Below are 16,816 nucleotides of genomic sequence, written 5' to 3'. Positions count from 1 at the left end.
GTATCAATCTACAAGGCTTAAACCCGTGGTTGTTAAACTTTTTCCACCACAATCTCTTTTTGCCGAAGAATTCAACAGGGAGAGAAGTGCCAGAAACAACTTGGATTCCCTGTGCAATTGATTTGGAATTCTTTTTATTTTTTTGTCAATATGCACTCAAAATTATTTTACTGTTGCTTCTCCAAACATGTACACTCTGTATGGTACCCACAGTTTAACAAGGGCTAATCATTTGTAACATGTTTTTTTCCATTGTTTACTGTAACATGATTACAATAGTGCTACTTTTTTAGGGTTTTGAGCTGCTGAACCTTCAATACAGACTTACTACCTTAATAAGCAAGCTTTTCCAGAATTTGTAAAAACTGGAATCTTTCCTAATATTTCCTTTAAGGTCTGAATTACCCCAATACAAAAGCAGACATATGATTTTTGTGAGAATATGAGAAATATTATTTTTAAAACATAGAAACTAAATTCCCATTGAATATAGATGAAAAATACTAACCATTAAATAAAAATATTTTCATTCACTGGCTGGAGCGATAGCACAGCGGTAGGGCATTTGCCTTTCATGCAGCCGACCCATGTTAGATTCCTCCGTCCCTCTTGGAGAGCCCGGCAAGCTACTGAGAGTATCGCGCCCACACGGCAGTGCCTGGCAAGCTACCCGTGGCGTATTGGATATGCCAAAAACAGTAACAATAAGTCTCTTACTGGTGCCCGCTCAAAAAAATCTATGAGCAATGACATGACAGTGACAGAGACAGTGACGAATTTTCATTTACAGAAATTGAATTAATTAGAATCTTAATAAATTCTATGAAGCTAATGTTAATTCCCCTAATGACAAAATCATACAATGGTACTACTAAGATAGAAAATTATAGGTCAATATCCCCAAAGACCACATATGCAAAATTCCTCAACAAAAACTTAACAAACAGAATAGAGCAGTGAAATTCATATGAAACTATCGTTTTTTTTAAGGGACCAACCCCAGATGTACTTTGAGGCCCTGGGCATTCCCAGAATTCTTGTGGTGTGAGATGGTATCTCATTGTTGTTTTGATCTGCATCACCCTGATGATTAGTGATGAGGAACATATTTTATGTGTATTTTAGTCATTCCAATTTCTTCCTTGAGAAAGTTTCTGTTTATTTCATTGCCCCATTTACTAATGGGGTTGGTTTTCTTCTTGTAGAGTTCAACCAGTACCTTGTAAATCCTTGATATCAACCCCTTATCAGATGTATCTTGTAAATCCTCGATATCAACCCCTTATCAATTGGGTATTGGGTGAATATCCTTTCCCATTCTGTAGACTGTCTTTGTATTCTGGTAGCTGTATCTTTTGAGGTACAGAAGCTTCTCCTCAGTTTAAGGTAGTCCCATTTGTTTATATCTGTTTCCACTTGCCTGATCAGAGGCAAGTCCTCTTTGAAGATACCTGTAGTTTCATATCGTGGAGGGGTTTGCCGACCTTGTCTTCAATGTACCTTATGGATTCTGGTCTAATGTTGAGGGCTTTAATCCATTCTGATCTGACTTTTGTGCATGGTGTTAGGTGTAAGTCTGAGCCCATTTTTTTGCATGTAGCTGTCCACTGATGTCAGCACCATTTGTTAAAGAGGCTTTCCTTAATCCACTAGTGTCTTTATTCTCATTTTTTCCAGGTACCTTTTGATTTCTTTCTTGATTTCCTCCCTATTCCACTCATTGTTCAACATTGAGTTGTTTAATTTCCAGGTGTATGATTTGGTTCACTGCATCTCTGCATGATTAACTTCTATCTTCAGTGCATCATGGTGTAGGAAGATCACTTGTATCACTAGTCTTCCTGTTGAACTTCGATTTGCTTGAGTGGGTGCCAGTAACACCTCCATTTGATGCTTTCTCATGCTAATGTAGCCCAATGATATCTGCTCACTCCAGGAACAGAAAGAGCCTCAAATGGTTCATTTAGGGTTTTGACGAAGAAGTCTGATCATCTTGTAGGTGGGCAGCCACGCGGTCTTTTGACGTCCTGTGGAATCCAGTCAGTAACAGCTCTAGTACAGCAGTTGTCTCTAAATCGCATTATGTGTCAGGCCCATCTGATTTTCGACACTGGCAAATGAGACAGCGTCCCTGAGTCTTGATCATTGATGGAGGTAGGAACTCCGGATTCCTTCTCTCACGTGAGTGAGATGTGATACTCCTAGCATAGCTCTTTGTATTCCTCTTTGGGATACCCAAATAGCATTCTCACCTCGTTTGCATAGGGCCCAGGTCTCTGAGGCATAGGATAGCACAGGAAGAATGGTGGATTCAAAAAGATGTGTCCAGAGTTAACCACTTCTTCTATGCTCTTGGAGGCGTTCCACGCTGCTATCTTCCAGCTGCGCAGTTCTGGTGCCAAGTCATTCCTCATGTTGAGTTCTCGACCCAGGAACACATAACTGCTGCATTTGGAGATCTTCGTTCCATTGAGAGAAAATAGAGCGTCAGGGACTAGTTCGTTTTTCATGAGCATCGTCTTGTTGAGGTTCAGCTACAGTCCGACCTTTCCACGCTCCCGGTTGAAGTTGGCTAGCATTTGTGCCACTTGGCTAATGTTTGGCGTTATGAGAAAGATGTCATCAGTGAAACAGAGGTGGTGTAGTTGCCAACTGTCTATCTTCACTCCCATTCCTTCCCATTCAAGTCATCACATGACATTCTTGAATTCAGTGGCACTGAAGAGTTTCGGTAAAATGGTATCACCCTGCCGAACCCCTCTCTTTACATCAATGATCACTTCCTTGTAGAATGGGGAAATACTGGTGGTGAATCCGCAATACAGCTCGCGGAGGATCCTCATGTACTGAGTTTGAATGCCCTGTTTAGCTAGGGCTTCTGTGACTGCTTCAGTCTCAACTGAATCAAAGGCCTTCTTTAAGTCGAGGAAGGCTTGAGAGAGTGGCATCTTGAACTAGCGCGAAAACTTCAATGAGTTTGGTAACTGTGTGAATATGGTCGGTCATGCTGAATCCATTTAGGAACCCGGCTTGCTCTCATGGTTGTTCTTCATCTAGTGTTCTGCCTATTCTATTCAGGATGACATGAGTGAACAACTTGTAGAAGACAGACAGCAGGCAGATTGGGTGATAGTTGCCGATGTCGTGGATGTCTCCCTTCTTGTAAACAGAACAGTCCTGCTGATTTTCCACTGGGACAGAACCTTGCATTTAAACAGGTAGCATGTGAAGAGCCAAGCCAGTGTATTGATGAGTACTGGTGGCAGATTCTTCAGGTGTTTGGGTCTGACCTTGTCCGGACCAGGTGCTGTACATGTCTTTACCAAAGAAATGGCATGTCAGATTTCAGAAGGGAGGACATTAGGAATGACATATCCATCCTGTGGAATTTGGTATGTGGGCAGGTGGACATGGCTGTCAAAGAGATCCGAATAGAAGTTGTGAACAATCCTCCCCATTACCTTCCTGGAGATATAATAGATCCATCAGGATGTTGGAGGGCAGTCATCTTAGTCTTGTAGTTTGTGAAGGACAGGTGAGCATTGCGAATACTTTTCTTGACTTCTGCCGCATCGTCCAACACTGCTGCTCTTCTCTCTTTCAGGTCTTCCTTTATTGCTTCTCTCCACAGTTTTGGGAGCTCGTACCTTAGCTTGTTGTTGCCTGAGGCTCACAGCAAACCACATTGATGAATGAGCTCAAGAGTTTCCAAAGACACATGAACTGTTTGTAGCTTTCTCAGCCTCAGCATTCTTCGCGCTGTCATGGAGGTGCTGAATCAGTTGATCATATTCCTTGTCGATGTTGTCAAGGATGGCATCTCCCCATGTCACTGCAATAATGTCAAAGAGCTCCCAGTTGATGGTCATTCTGGGAGTTCTTTTCTTAAACTTAAACTTTGCAGAGCTTCTTCCCGCTCTGTGAAGTATAATTTTGCACAAAGGATATGGTGGTCCGATCCCGTTTGGAATCTTGGAACAACAGCGACATCGGTCAGGCAAAACCTTCGATTGAATATGATGTGGTCAATTTCATTGTGGAACTGTCCACTGGGAGACTCCCATGTCCAGCGTTTAGATTTGGCCTTCTGGAACTGTGAGTTACCATGGATGGTCTTGGTCGACATGATGAACTCAGACTGATCCTTCCATTCTAGGCCATGGCTGTTCTTTGAGCGACCTTCTCGGTCCTATCTTGGCATTAAAATCACCAACGATGATCTTGTAGAAGGTGTGGTCTTCTTTATAGAACCTCTCAAATTCTATATAGAACTTCTAAATTTCTTCTTCATGGTAGTTGGATGTTGGTGCATAGACGACAAAGATAGACACTGCTGGCAGTGAGCCATATCTATTCAAGCGTAATCATCTGAATCGGGTTGTTAGGTATTCGAATGAATCAATGCTCATGGCCAAGTTCGTGTTTACATGGACACCAAAGCCACTGACACCTCTGTTGTTGCATGTTCAGAGGTACAATTCTTTTCCAGAGTTGAAAATGGCATGATGTGATTGATGTCTTCTCATTCGGGTCAGACCAATGATGTCGAACTTGATCTTCTGTGCTTGCACCATCAGGTCCTCGATGGATGCTTCTGATACCAGCATATGTACATTGAAAGTGCAGACAGTCATTTTAGTCTTTCTTTGTTTTGGCAGTCTAGTTCATCCCTGAGATTTTTTCAGCCTCTCCTTGCTCATTTTTCTTAACGCTGCCATGTTGGGAGCTCTTTCTGTGTCAGGTGAACGAGGCTCATTGTTGTTACTGGTTTTGTCATATCGAATATTCCATGGGTAGCTTGCTAGGCTCTGTCCTTTGGGTGGGATACCCTCAATAGCTTGCCAGGCTCTCCGAGAAGAATGGAGGCTTGTAGGGCAGTCTCCAATCACCCTTAGAGGTGTTACCATGGTTCACACCATATTTGAACCCTATCAAATATAGTGCGGGAATTATGGAAAATGGTTATTAATTGTATTACGGTGTGTCTTATGTGTGAGAAGATAGATGACACAACTTCTATCTTCCTGATTCTATGGATATATGCTTGTGGCCCAGTGCATGATCTATTTTGGACAATGTTCCATGTGCACTGGATAAGAATGTGTATTCTTTCTTTTGGGGATGCAAAGCCCTGTACATATCTATTAGCTCTCTCTCTTCTATTTCTTCCTTCAAGGCCAGTGTTTCCTTGCTGAGTTTTGATCTTGTTGATCTATCCAGAAGTGATAAGGCGGTGTTGAGGAGACAGAACTTTTGAAGAAACATTTTGTATTCACATCACCCAGGAGGGATCAACACATAGCATGTACAGACCTATAGGCACATGAGACACACTTTGCTCACCTAGAAACCAGCTCATTCCAGCTTCAGCAAATCTTGGAAGCTCAGCAAACTCTGATCTTGCATCCTATTAAAATTCTGATCAGTTTCTGTCCTAGATAACTATCACTGTCATCCCATTGCTCATCGATTTGCTCAAGCGGGCACCGGTAACATCTCCATTGTGAGACTTGTTACTGTTTTTTGGCATATCAAATACTCCACAGGAGCTTGCCAGGCTCTGCCATTTGGGCGAGATACTCTGGATAGCTTATCAGGCTCTCCGAGAGGGACGAAGGAATCAAACCCAGGTCGGTCACCTGCAAGGCAAACGCCCTACCCACTGTTCTATTGCTCCTGCCCAAATTATTGTGTTGTATTCTTTAAATGTACATTATATCCATTAATTATCACATATATCACTTGTCATCCTGTTTATCTTCAGTTTGCTCGAGCTCCTGGTATCTGTCCTATATACCAGGAAAAAAAGAACAAGAAGAAATCTTCTGTGAACCCACAAAAGATTGGGCTTCATGTGCCCATCCATGACTCCAAAGAAACAAGAATAGAACTTTATACACATAGAGAAGGCTAAGTGAAAGGTCCCTAAGCTCCTGGTTAAGGAACAAAAGTAGGATAATTGCCTCAGTCCACTGAGATCTTGGGAGGAAGCTTGTGTGTGGACTGGAGGCACTGAGCCTGTGAAGCCACCTGAGAGTGACCAAGTATCAGGGTATCCTGGCAGCTGTTTGCCTGCCCAGAGTTCCAGCTGGAGGGAGGAATACTGAGATATGCTCCAACTTCAAGGCAGCCAATGCCTTTCCAGACAGAGTCTGTCGGCCATTCACTCTTGGTTCTCAATAAGTCAAGTGACTTCTCTCAGGTTTGTCTCTGAAGCTATAAAACTCAAATTATTTTTGCATGCCACTGAATCTTTGATAGCATTTACTTAGATGATTAATGCTCAAGCACACAGGTGTACATTGCATGTCCACTGTGAGTGTCATTAACTTAGTTTATTACACCAAGAGATGAATACACTTATAAGCATTAATAGATATAGAAGTTTTTAATCTCAGTGTCCTGGAAACAGAGAAGGACCTTCCAATTGATCAGTTTGACCTGTATGGTCCCCTGAGCACATCCTGTATGACAATTCCACACTTCCCTCCAAAAAAAAAAATTTTGTTCCCGACTTTTAAATTTTTTTTGGTACTTTATTGATTAATTTCCTAAAGCTTAAAAAGAAGTTACTACTTCTAAAGATCCAAAGTGTGTTTTGAAACTAAGTTTGTTGAAGGAAATTGAGCACATACAGGTGTTCCTTTTAACAGAAATACTACTATATCTTCAGTCTCTTGAGTCCTTCTGTTAAGGGTGCCAGTATACATAAAGCAATGCCTTCTTCTCTAGCTGGATGCCTTGAGGAACATCCACTGACCAGACTATTAATTTTTATTTCTTAATAAAAAATAATTTTCATACAAATACCATTGAGAGCAGTCGGTATTTGAAAGGAGAATTAGTGTTGAATAAGGTTCAGCTATGAAGTTTGTTAGAGAAAACATCTAGGATGCCAGTTAATTTCGGAACATCACAGTTTGTCTTTTAGACTTAGGCATTTCCTAGCCTACTGGGGTTCGATTCTTCTGCCCCTCTCGGAGAGCCTGGCAAGCCACTGAGAGTATTTTGCCCGCAAGGCAGAGCCTGGAAAGCTACCCGTGGTGGATTCGATATGCCAAAGACAGAAACGACAAGTCTCACACTAGAAACATCCCGCTGGAGCGAATTGATGAGCAAGGGGATGACTGACTGTGACAGTTTTTAATAAACATTTTATTTTATTTTTAATTCCTCACACCCCTGCCCAGGGACCCAGGGCTGAGATCTCCCAAGCCTGCTTGAATTGGGACTAGGCCTCTTCCCCCCAGATCCCGCATTTTCCAGTAGCTAGGCGGTCAGACCCAGAAACTGCCTCCTCGTCCCTCGCTCCCCCCAGCGCCGTGGAATCATCAACGGCCAACATCCAGAGACTACAAGCTCCCAGAAGAGAGCGACGGAGAGCCTTCTCCCTCCTGTGCCTGGCTGTCTTCACCGGGGCTCCTCTGAGTGGATGGGTTGAATTTTCCCGCCCCAAGCAGAGCCCCAGAAGCCAAGACTCCAGAACCCAGCACAGTCATACTCAAGGCCACTCCCACATGTTCAGACGAACCTCATGAATGAAGGGACCGGCAGAGGAACCGAGGTGTGCCGGACCAAGGGCTGAGATCTCCAAGCCTGCTCAGATTGGGACTGGGCGTCTTCCACCCAGATCGCCCATTTTCCATTAGCTAGGCAGTCAAAACCGCAAATTGCCCCCAGCGCCGTGGAATCCCATCAACAGCCAACATCCAGAGACCTTAAAACAAAGCTACTGGAATCTCGACATCTTATAGCATAGTACTCCCTCTCGGAGAACCTGGCAAGCTACAGAGAGTTTTCCTGCCCCCGTAGGAGAGCCTGTCAAGCTCCCTATGGTATATTCATATGCCAAATACAGTAACAATGATGGGTCTCATTCTCCTGACCCTGAAAAGCCTCTAATGCTGTACTGTTGGGAAGGACGAATAAAGAGAGGCTGTTAAAATCTCACAGTTAGGACGAATGGAGATGTTACTGGGCCAGCTCGAGAAAATCATGGATCAGCAGGATGATAGTGATAGTGATAGCATTATATGAAACCCCCTAAAAGTAACCTAAGCTGTCCCCACAAGATATCATAACAATATGATGCAATATTCAGCATATCAGTCAGAATAACACTCCTTCTATAACATATTAACCTGCATCTATAGTTATAGGGAAGTGGACTCCATTAAGATTTTTCAGAGAAGAGCTTATATGCACACAATCTTTCTCAAGTTTTCCTTCAACATGTCTTGACCCCAACATTGCCGTGTCCCACTTCTCTTGTGAACTCACGGTCCTCCTGAACATGAGCTGTTCAGATGTCTCAATCAATGAACTGGCCGTCTTCACTGAGGGAATAGTGGTTGTTTTCCACCTGTCATAAGTGTCGTGGGCTCTTATATTTGTATATGGGCCACTGTCCTAAGAAATCCCTCTGCTAAGAGACTCTTCAAAGTTCTTTCTACCTGTGTTTCCCATCTCCTTGTTGTATCTTTGTACTATGGGACCATTGTAGAGGTTTAATTTTCTCTTCTTCATCTCTCTCCAGTAATAAAGATATAATTGCTTCAGTCATGTATATGATTGTCACCCCTATGCTGAACCCTTTCATTTACAGCCTGAGAAACAAAGATATAAAACAAGTTCTAAAATTTAAAAAATTAAAGTTCTTTAAGCCAAACAACTTAATGTGAATGTGTTAGCTAATATGTATGCATATTTAAATGAACAAGATAACAATTATTCCAGAACTTTGAGTATTCCATTGGAATTATCTCCTTACATCTCATGAGGTTGGAATTCTCCTGTGACGCTATCAGCTTTCATTACCCAGACTGATATTGAGTGACAGATATTATTTTTTATCAGTGGTTATCATCCATAATGCCTTATTTCAGGTCTGCATGAAATAATTTGGGGTATTTGGGCTCTGTGTGGTGTGGTTAAGATTTCAACTGGCAGCAGTGAATAAGTCAGCTCCTCTAATCCCAATAGCTCTAAGTAAATCCATATCATTTTATTTAATTTTATATATTTTCTGTTTTGGTACAATGATTTTTAGGCCACATTCGATGGTGATCATGGCTTACTCCTGGCTCTGAGCTCAATGGTCACTCCTGGCAGTGCTCAGGGGAACGTATCAGGTACATGGATTGAACTTGGATTGGCCACATGCAAGACCATTACCCTACCCAATGTACAATCTCTGTAGACCTCCATTAATTTTTCAGATTCTTCTCCTTAAAGGAATGAGACAACTCAAATGAGTTTTATCATTTAAAATTGGTCATGTTAACCAGATTTCCAGTTTAAAAAATCTGGCATTCCTGTTACAATATTTCAATTAATCCTAGCTTCATTTCCCTACATGTATGTGGTCATGGTAGCCCGTGGATTGCATATTGCTAGATCCAAGAACTTAACCCACCCAAATCAAGAATTTTGGGAATGCCCAGGCCCCAAAGTACACCTGGGCTTGGTCCCTTAAAAAAACAATAGTTTTATATGAATTTCACTGCTCTATTCTGTTTGTTAAGATTTTGTTAAGGAATTTTGCATATATGGTCTTTTGGGATATTGGCCAATAATTATCTATCTTAGTAGTGTCATTGTATGATTTTGTCAATAGGGGAATTAAAATTAGTTCATAGAACTTAAAAAGATTCTGATTTATTCGATAGCACAGCGGGTAGGGCTTTTGCCTTGCACGCGGCCAACCCGGGTTTGATCTTCGATCCCCGGCATCCCATATGGTCCCCCAAGCACTGCCAGGAGTAATTCCTGAGTGCAGAGCCAGGAGTAACCCCTGAGCATCGCTGGGTGTGACCCAAAAAGCAAAAAAAAAATCAATTTTTTGAATGTAAATCTTTTTATTTAATGTTTAATATCAAATATCATACACCATGACCAAGTAGGATTCATTCCAGAGATGCAAGGATGGTTTAACATTCACAAATCAATCAACATAATTCATCATATTAATAAAAGAAATAATAAAAACCATATAATCATATCAGTAGATGCAGAGAAAGCTTTTGACAAGATTCAGCACCCATTTATGATGAAAACTCTCAGCAGAATGGACATCGGAGGAACTTTCCTGAATATAGTCAAAGGCATCTACCAAAAGCATACAGCAAGTATCATTTTCAATGGGAAAAAACTGAAAGCCTTCCCTCTAAGATCCCTCTAAAGCAAGGTTGCCTGACTTTGCCACTCCTATTCAATATAGTACCGGAAGTCCTGGCATAGCAGTTAGACAAGAAAAAAATATCAAGGACATACAGATAGGAAAGGAAGAGATCAAGTTATCACTATTTGCAGATGATATAATACTATACTTGGAAAAACCTAAAGACTACAGAAAAGCTCCTAGATACAATAAGTTTATATAGTAAAGTGGAAGGCTACAAAATCAACACTCAAAAGTCCATGACTTTCTTATATACAAATAATGAAAGAGAGGAAAGAGACAATAAAAAAAATCCATTCACAATAGTACCGCAGGCAATCAAGTACCTTGGAATCAGCTTAACCAAAGAGGCGAAGGACCTATACAAGGAAAATTACAAAACACTACTTAAATAAATAAAGGAGGACACTAGGAAATGGAGACACATCCACTGCTCATGGATAGGCAGAATTAACAGTATCAAAATAGCAATACTGCCCAAAGCTCTACACAAATTTAATGCAGTCCTGATCAGGATACCCATAACATTTTTCAAAGAAATAGAAAAAACACTCCTGAAGTTTATATAGAACAATAAATCCCCACGAAGAGTAAAGCAATCCTTGGGAAAAAGAAGATGGGTGGCGTCACCTTCCCCAACGTCAAACTCTACTACAAAGCAGTAGTAACTAAAACGGCATGGTACTGGGCTAGAAACAGACCTGCAGACCAATGGAAAAGAGCTGAATATATTGTCACATACCCCCAAATATATGGCCACTTAATCTTTGACAAAGGAGCAAGAAATGCAAAGTGGAACAAAGAAAGCCTCTTCAACAAGTAGTGCTGGGAAAACTGGATAGCTACCTACAAAAAAAATGAACTCTGACTTCTGTCTAATGCCAGGCACAAAAATCACGTGAAAGTGGATTAAAGACCTCAATATCAGACATGAATCTTTAAAGTTCATAGAAGAATATGTAGGCAGAACTCTCCATGACATTGAAGCTAAAAGCATCTTTAAGTACGGAACAGCACTGACCATGCAAGTGGAAGCAAACATAAACAAATGGGACTACGTCAAACTAAGAAGCTTCTGCACTTCAAAAGAAACAGTGACCAAAATAAGAAAGAGCCCACAGAATGGGAAAGAATATTTACTCAATACCCATCTGGTAGGGGATTAATATCCAGGATATACAAGACACTTGTAGAATTGTATAAGAAAAAAACCTCCAGCCCCATCAAAAATGGGGAGAAGAAACAAAGAGATGTTTCCTCAAAAAAGAAATACAAATGGCCAAAAGGCACTAGAAAAAATGCTCCACATTGCTAGTCATCACAGAGATGCAAATAAAAACAACAATGAGATATCATCTCACACCACAGAGACTGGCACACATTCAAAACTACAAAGGCAACCAGTTCTGGTGTGGATATGGGGAAAAAGGGACTCTCCTTCACTGTTGGTGGGAATGCAGACTGGTCAAACATTTCTGGAAAACAATATGGACAGTCCTTCAAAAACTAGAAATTGAGCTTCCATATGACCCCACAATAACACTTCTGGAAACATATCCTGAGGATAAAAAAATAGCACAGTAGAAATGACATCTGTACCTATATATTCATTGCAGCACTGTTCACAATAGCCAAAATATGGAAACAACCCGAGTACCCTAAAACAGATGACTGGTTAAAGAAACTTTGGTACATCTACACAGTGGAAAACTATGCAGCTGTTAGGTGAGATGAAGTCATGAAATTTGCTTATAAATGATAAACATCGAGAGTATGATGCTAAGTGAAATGAGTCAGAAAGAGAGGGACAGACATAGAGGAACTGCATTAATTTGTGGAGTATAAAATAATGTCACACGAAGCGGACAAACAAGGACAGTAGTTACAAGAGCCAGGGGGATTGCCCCATAGCTGGAAGACTGCTTCATGAGTGGAGGGCAGAAGGCAGATGGTATAGGGAAGGGATCATTAAGAAAATGATGGCTGGAGGAACCAGTTGGGATGGGAGATGCATGCCAAAAGTAGATAATGGACCAAACATGATGACAGCTCAGTGTCTGTGTTGTAATCCATAATGCCCCAGAGTAGAGAGAGAGTATGGGGAATATTGTCTGCCATATTGACAGGGGGAAAGTGGGAAAGGGTGGGTATACCAGGGATGTTGGTGGTGGGGAATGTGCACTGGTGGAGGGATGGGTACTTGAACATTGTGAGATTGTAACCCAAACATGAAAGCTTGTAACTATCTCACAGTGATTCAATAAAATTAAAACAAAACAGTGAATGTGTGGCGGATCCTGCATCAAGCCCTGGCTCTCCTGTGCATTAGATGGTGTTGGAGCAGCTCAGCGATTTCTGCTTTGGTTAGAATTGATCAGGCAGGGAACAGCCCAATGCACCTGATACCTGGGACTTTCTCTCAGGTGGCCCAAGCAGCTCATTCTCTCCAATCCCTGCACAGGCTATTCCCCAAGGTCTGTTTGCACTGAGTCAATTACTCTAGTTTCTTTTCTTAACCAGGAGCTTAGGGAAATTTGCTTGCTCTTCTCTATAAGATCCACAAAGTGATGCTCTTCTTATTGTTCTGAGTATCAGAACAGAAAGTTCAGGAGGTGATGGGATTATTGATGCTTCTTTCTACTATTTTTATTCTGATTTCTATGATAGAAGGTGGTGACTCAGAAATTAAATGAGAAGATGCCTGAGCTACCCACCAGTGCTGAGGCCAGAGTGACCAGTGAGGTGTCAATTCTAGGAGAGCAAGATGTGTCTCTGTGTGTTTAGAAAGCTGTGTGATAGGCATGTGAGTCTGTGTGCTTATTCCTATTGATGTGATGTAAATATTTGTATGTTTCTTCAAAAATTGTGTTGGATATGTGATATATCTGCTTATATAGAAAGGAAATGGAGAAAAATAGGAGATAAGAAGAGACATGAATGTAGAGACTGTGGGAGATGCATGCTATACATGATTGGAATATTTTCTCTTATTTATCAGAAACACAGAGACAAATAAATTTCCATTGAGTACATGAAGAGCAGTTCTGAGTGTGAATTGGGATGTGTGCTCAAAACCTGCTCTGTTCTCCTTCAGTTACTTACATATTCTCCTCTATGTGCAGATCTAATATTTAAATATGAGACTGAAGTGTCTGATCAGACAAATTTGTGTCCAGCTACTGAGCGCAGTTTTCTAAATTTGCCAATAACCAGCATGGGTAAAAAGACTCAAAATAATCAAAAAACTCAAAATATTTAGTGATGTGAGATGTTGAACATTGACTTATTGAGTATTTCATTTATTATTCTGTTTGTATTTGCTTATGTCTTTGTCAAAGTAGTGGTGGTGTAGGTAAATGACTAGGAAGCATTGATCTCACTAATGCATATCCAGTGAACTGTCAATAGTGATTACATTACTGCACTGATTTAATATGTTCATGTGTGTTTCCACCTCTAGGAAAGTATCACATAATACCTACTGTGTCAGTGCCTCAACATGTAATATTAGTATATTATCTGAAGACTGATACTTACATATCTGTATCTGAAATAATTTTCACTTATAAAGGGTAAATATTTGATAATAATACAATATCAATACTTAAAATGAAAAATGCACACAAGTTATTTAGTATCATGTCTGACATACAATAAGTTCTCAAAGAAGATCAAGTATAAACATTATCTCTCCCCAACTGAAGTTCGTTGTAATCATGATTCTAATTTCTCCAATGTCTGAGTAAACATAGTTTAAAAATCTCAGGAATTTAAGAAAACTCCTACACAGGCAATTCTTAAAATCTTGGACATGGCCTGACATTTCCAGCTCATGCTGAGCTGTCTTCTGAGGTGTTGCCTGCACCAAATCTCCCACAATGGTCTGCTAATTTTCTTCTAGTTTCTTCCAGGGAGGATACACAGAACATGTCCATGAGCATCCTGGCCTGGATGGAAGGCTCAAGTCATTGTCATCCCAGGTGGACATGAACCAGAATAGCCAGTGTCCCTAAGGAATATAACGGTTCCTAGTGGACTTGTCCATCAACTAAATCTGAATATAAAGGTCAGTATGGATCATTCTTGGCAGTATGTGTTTGGCTATTCTAACCTCTAACTCAGAGCTCCTAAGGGAATATTGAATTTAGAGTCTACCATCAGAGAGCTATGGTCAAAGTTTTTTTCTACTATGTCTAAACTATCTGGTTGTTCATATCTTTGAATGATGCTACCATATATACCAATTAAGTTCCCATATATCATAAAGCATCAAATACATATTTATATGAAATTAAAGGGTTTAAAACACTGGGAATTTATGATCAATAAATGTGATTACTTTAGATATGGTGTGATATTACAAAGCATGTCTTTCATCATAACAGAAAGAATTATAAACAGTGGTTGGAGATCGATTATCCCTAAAAGATATATTTTGACCAATTTTGTTTTTGAATGAAGTAACTTTACACGTTTAAATAATATATCTATTATCCTCAGTTATTAAAATGGATTAAATGCTGCTTCTTTGTGCTCTGCTGAGGTTTAATAAATAAAATTATATATAAAATATGCCCAAAACAGTAACAAGTCTCACAATGGAGATGTTACTGGTGTTCACACGAGCAAATCGATGAGCAAAATTATGACAGTGATACAGTGATGTAAATCCCTTGGAATGATGTGTGCATAGTGTCTATAAAAGATAAATATCTGCCACTATTATTAATGTTGATTGTCACTTTTGGTGAAGAAAATACTATCTCGATATCTCTGACCAGTGAGGATCCAACAATTTTCATGGTAGTTATTCTAACCCAACATAGTTTCACATTATTTTAACGGTAAATGATGAAAATTATCTCCTGTTCAGGTATTTTGCTTTGTTTTGTTCTATGGAGACTCCTGCAGTGCCCGGGCTTACTCCTAGCAATGTTCAGAGAGCCATCGGGGTCCTGGAGATTGAACATTAGTAGGCCACATGTACTACCTCTCTGGATGTCCATATCTTTGTATTGTCACTGTCATGTCCCTGCCATCCAGTTGCTCATGGATTTGCTCGAGCGGCCACCAGTAACGTCTCCCTTGTGAGAAATGTTGTTACTGTTTTTGGCATATCGAAAATGGTGCAGGTGAGATACTCCCGGTAGTTTGCCAGGCTCTCGAGAGGGGTGTAGAAATTGAACCTGGGTTGGCTGCATGCAAGGCTTATGCCTACACACTGTGCTATCTGTTAGTCATAGTGAGTGGTATATCATTGGCATCTGAACGGTACTGACTATGGTGTATGCGTCTGCTGCTTTGAGAAATAGGAGACTAGTTTCAATGTAACACTTTCATATAAAATGGCATTATTCTAAGGTTATGGCTATAAATTTTTCAGACTTTTCTCTCTTTATTTCATTCCCAGAAGAAACATGAGCAGCATACAAAGAGATAATAAGACCACTGTGTCTGAATTTTTGCTTCTGGGACTCCCCATACCTCCAGAACATCAGGGTTTGTTCTTCACATTATTCCTGGTCATGTACCTGGCCACGGTGCTGGGGAACCTGCTCATCATCCTGCTCATCCGGATGGACTCTCGTCTCCACACCCCCATGTACTTCTTCCTCAGCCACTTGGCAATCACTGACGTGTCCTTCTCATCTGTCACTGTGCCCAAAATGTTGAAGGACATGCAGAGCATTCACAAGTCCATCCCCTATGCAGGGTGCATGTCACAGATGTATTTTTTCATGTGGTTTGGTTCAGTTGACAACATACTTCTTGCATTGATGGCCTATGACAGGTATGTGGCCATCTGTCAGCCACTCCACTATGCCACCATCCTGAGGCAAGAGAAATGTGTCTCATTAGTTTCTGCATCCTGGGTCTTCTGTTCTCTCCGCTCTCTGTTGCACACCCTCCTCTTGATTCGAGTGTCCTTTTGTGATAACATTACCATCCCCCACTTCTTCTGTGAACTCACTGTTCTCCTGAAGATGAGCTGTTCAGATGTCTCACTCAATGAATGGTTTCTCTTCATTGATGTTGGAACATTTGTTTTCCTGCCTTTTATCACTATTGTTTGCTCATATATTCGCATATGGGCCACTGTTATGAAGGATCCTTCTGCGAAGAGATTCTTCAAAGTCCTTTCTACCTGTGGTTCCCATCTCCTTGTTGTGTCTTTATTCTATGGAACCATTACAGAAGTATACGTTTTCTCCTCGCCATCCGTGTCCAGTGCTAAAGAAATAGCTGCTTCTGTGATGTATATGATAGTCACCCCCATGCTGAATCCTTTCATCTACAGTCTGAGAAACAGAGATATAAAACAGGCCCTAAAATTATTTGTTAACAGAATGAAGTCATGTAGCTCAAATAACTTAATATGAATGCGTTTTCAAATATATAGTCAGATGAACATGAAAGCTATTATTTCAGCTCTTAGTATTCTGATGAAACTGTCTTCACCCAATATCAGAGTGGTTGGGATTCTCGTGTCACATTCTGCTGATATTCCTCAGAGAGATTTCATTAATCCATCAGATTTCACGGACTGGGGATTTTCATACCAATGGATAGAATTCATGGTGTCATATATCAGCTTGTTGAGTTGAGGAATGGGATAGTGGTAAAGATGATAACTGG

At 40.7% G+C, this 16,816-nt stretch overlaps 1 protein-coding gene across 1 annotated transcript in view; it reads left to right on the top strand.

The window, feature by feature from the left end:
• LOC129401927 (olfactory receptor 1J4-like) overlaps positions 1-16,560 on the top strand; it is a 68,210-nt gene extending 51,650 nt beyond the window's left edge. The window contains exon 2 of the mRNA XM_055125224.1: positions 15,606-16,560. Within this exon, the coding sequence (XP_054981199.1) occupies positions 15,606-16,560 (955 nt within the window). The remainder of the gene's footprint in view (positions 1-15,605) is intronic.
• The last annotated feature ends 256 nt before the right edge of the window (positions 16,561-16,816 follow it).

Source organism: Sorex araneus, chromosome 1, assembly GCF_027595985.1.
Source record: "Sorex araneus isolate mSorAra2 chromosome 1, mSorAra2.pri, whole genome shotgun sequence".
Taxonomy (NCBI): domain Eukaryota; kingdom Metazoa; phylum Chordata; class Mammalia; order Eulipotyphla; family Soricidae; genus Sorex; species Sorex araneus.
The sequence above is the reverse complement of the archived record's forward strand: the minus strand, read 5'-3'. Positions and strand labels throughout refer to the sequence as shown.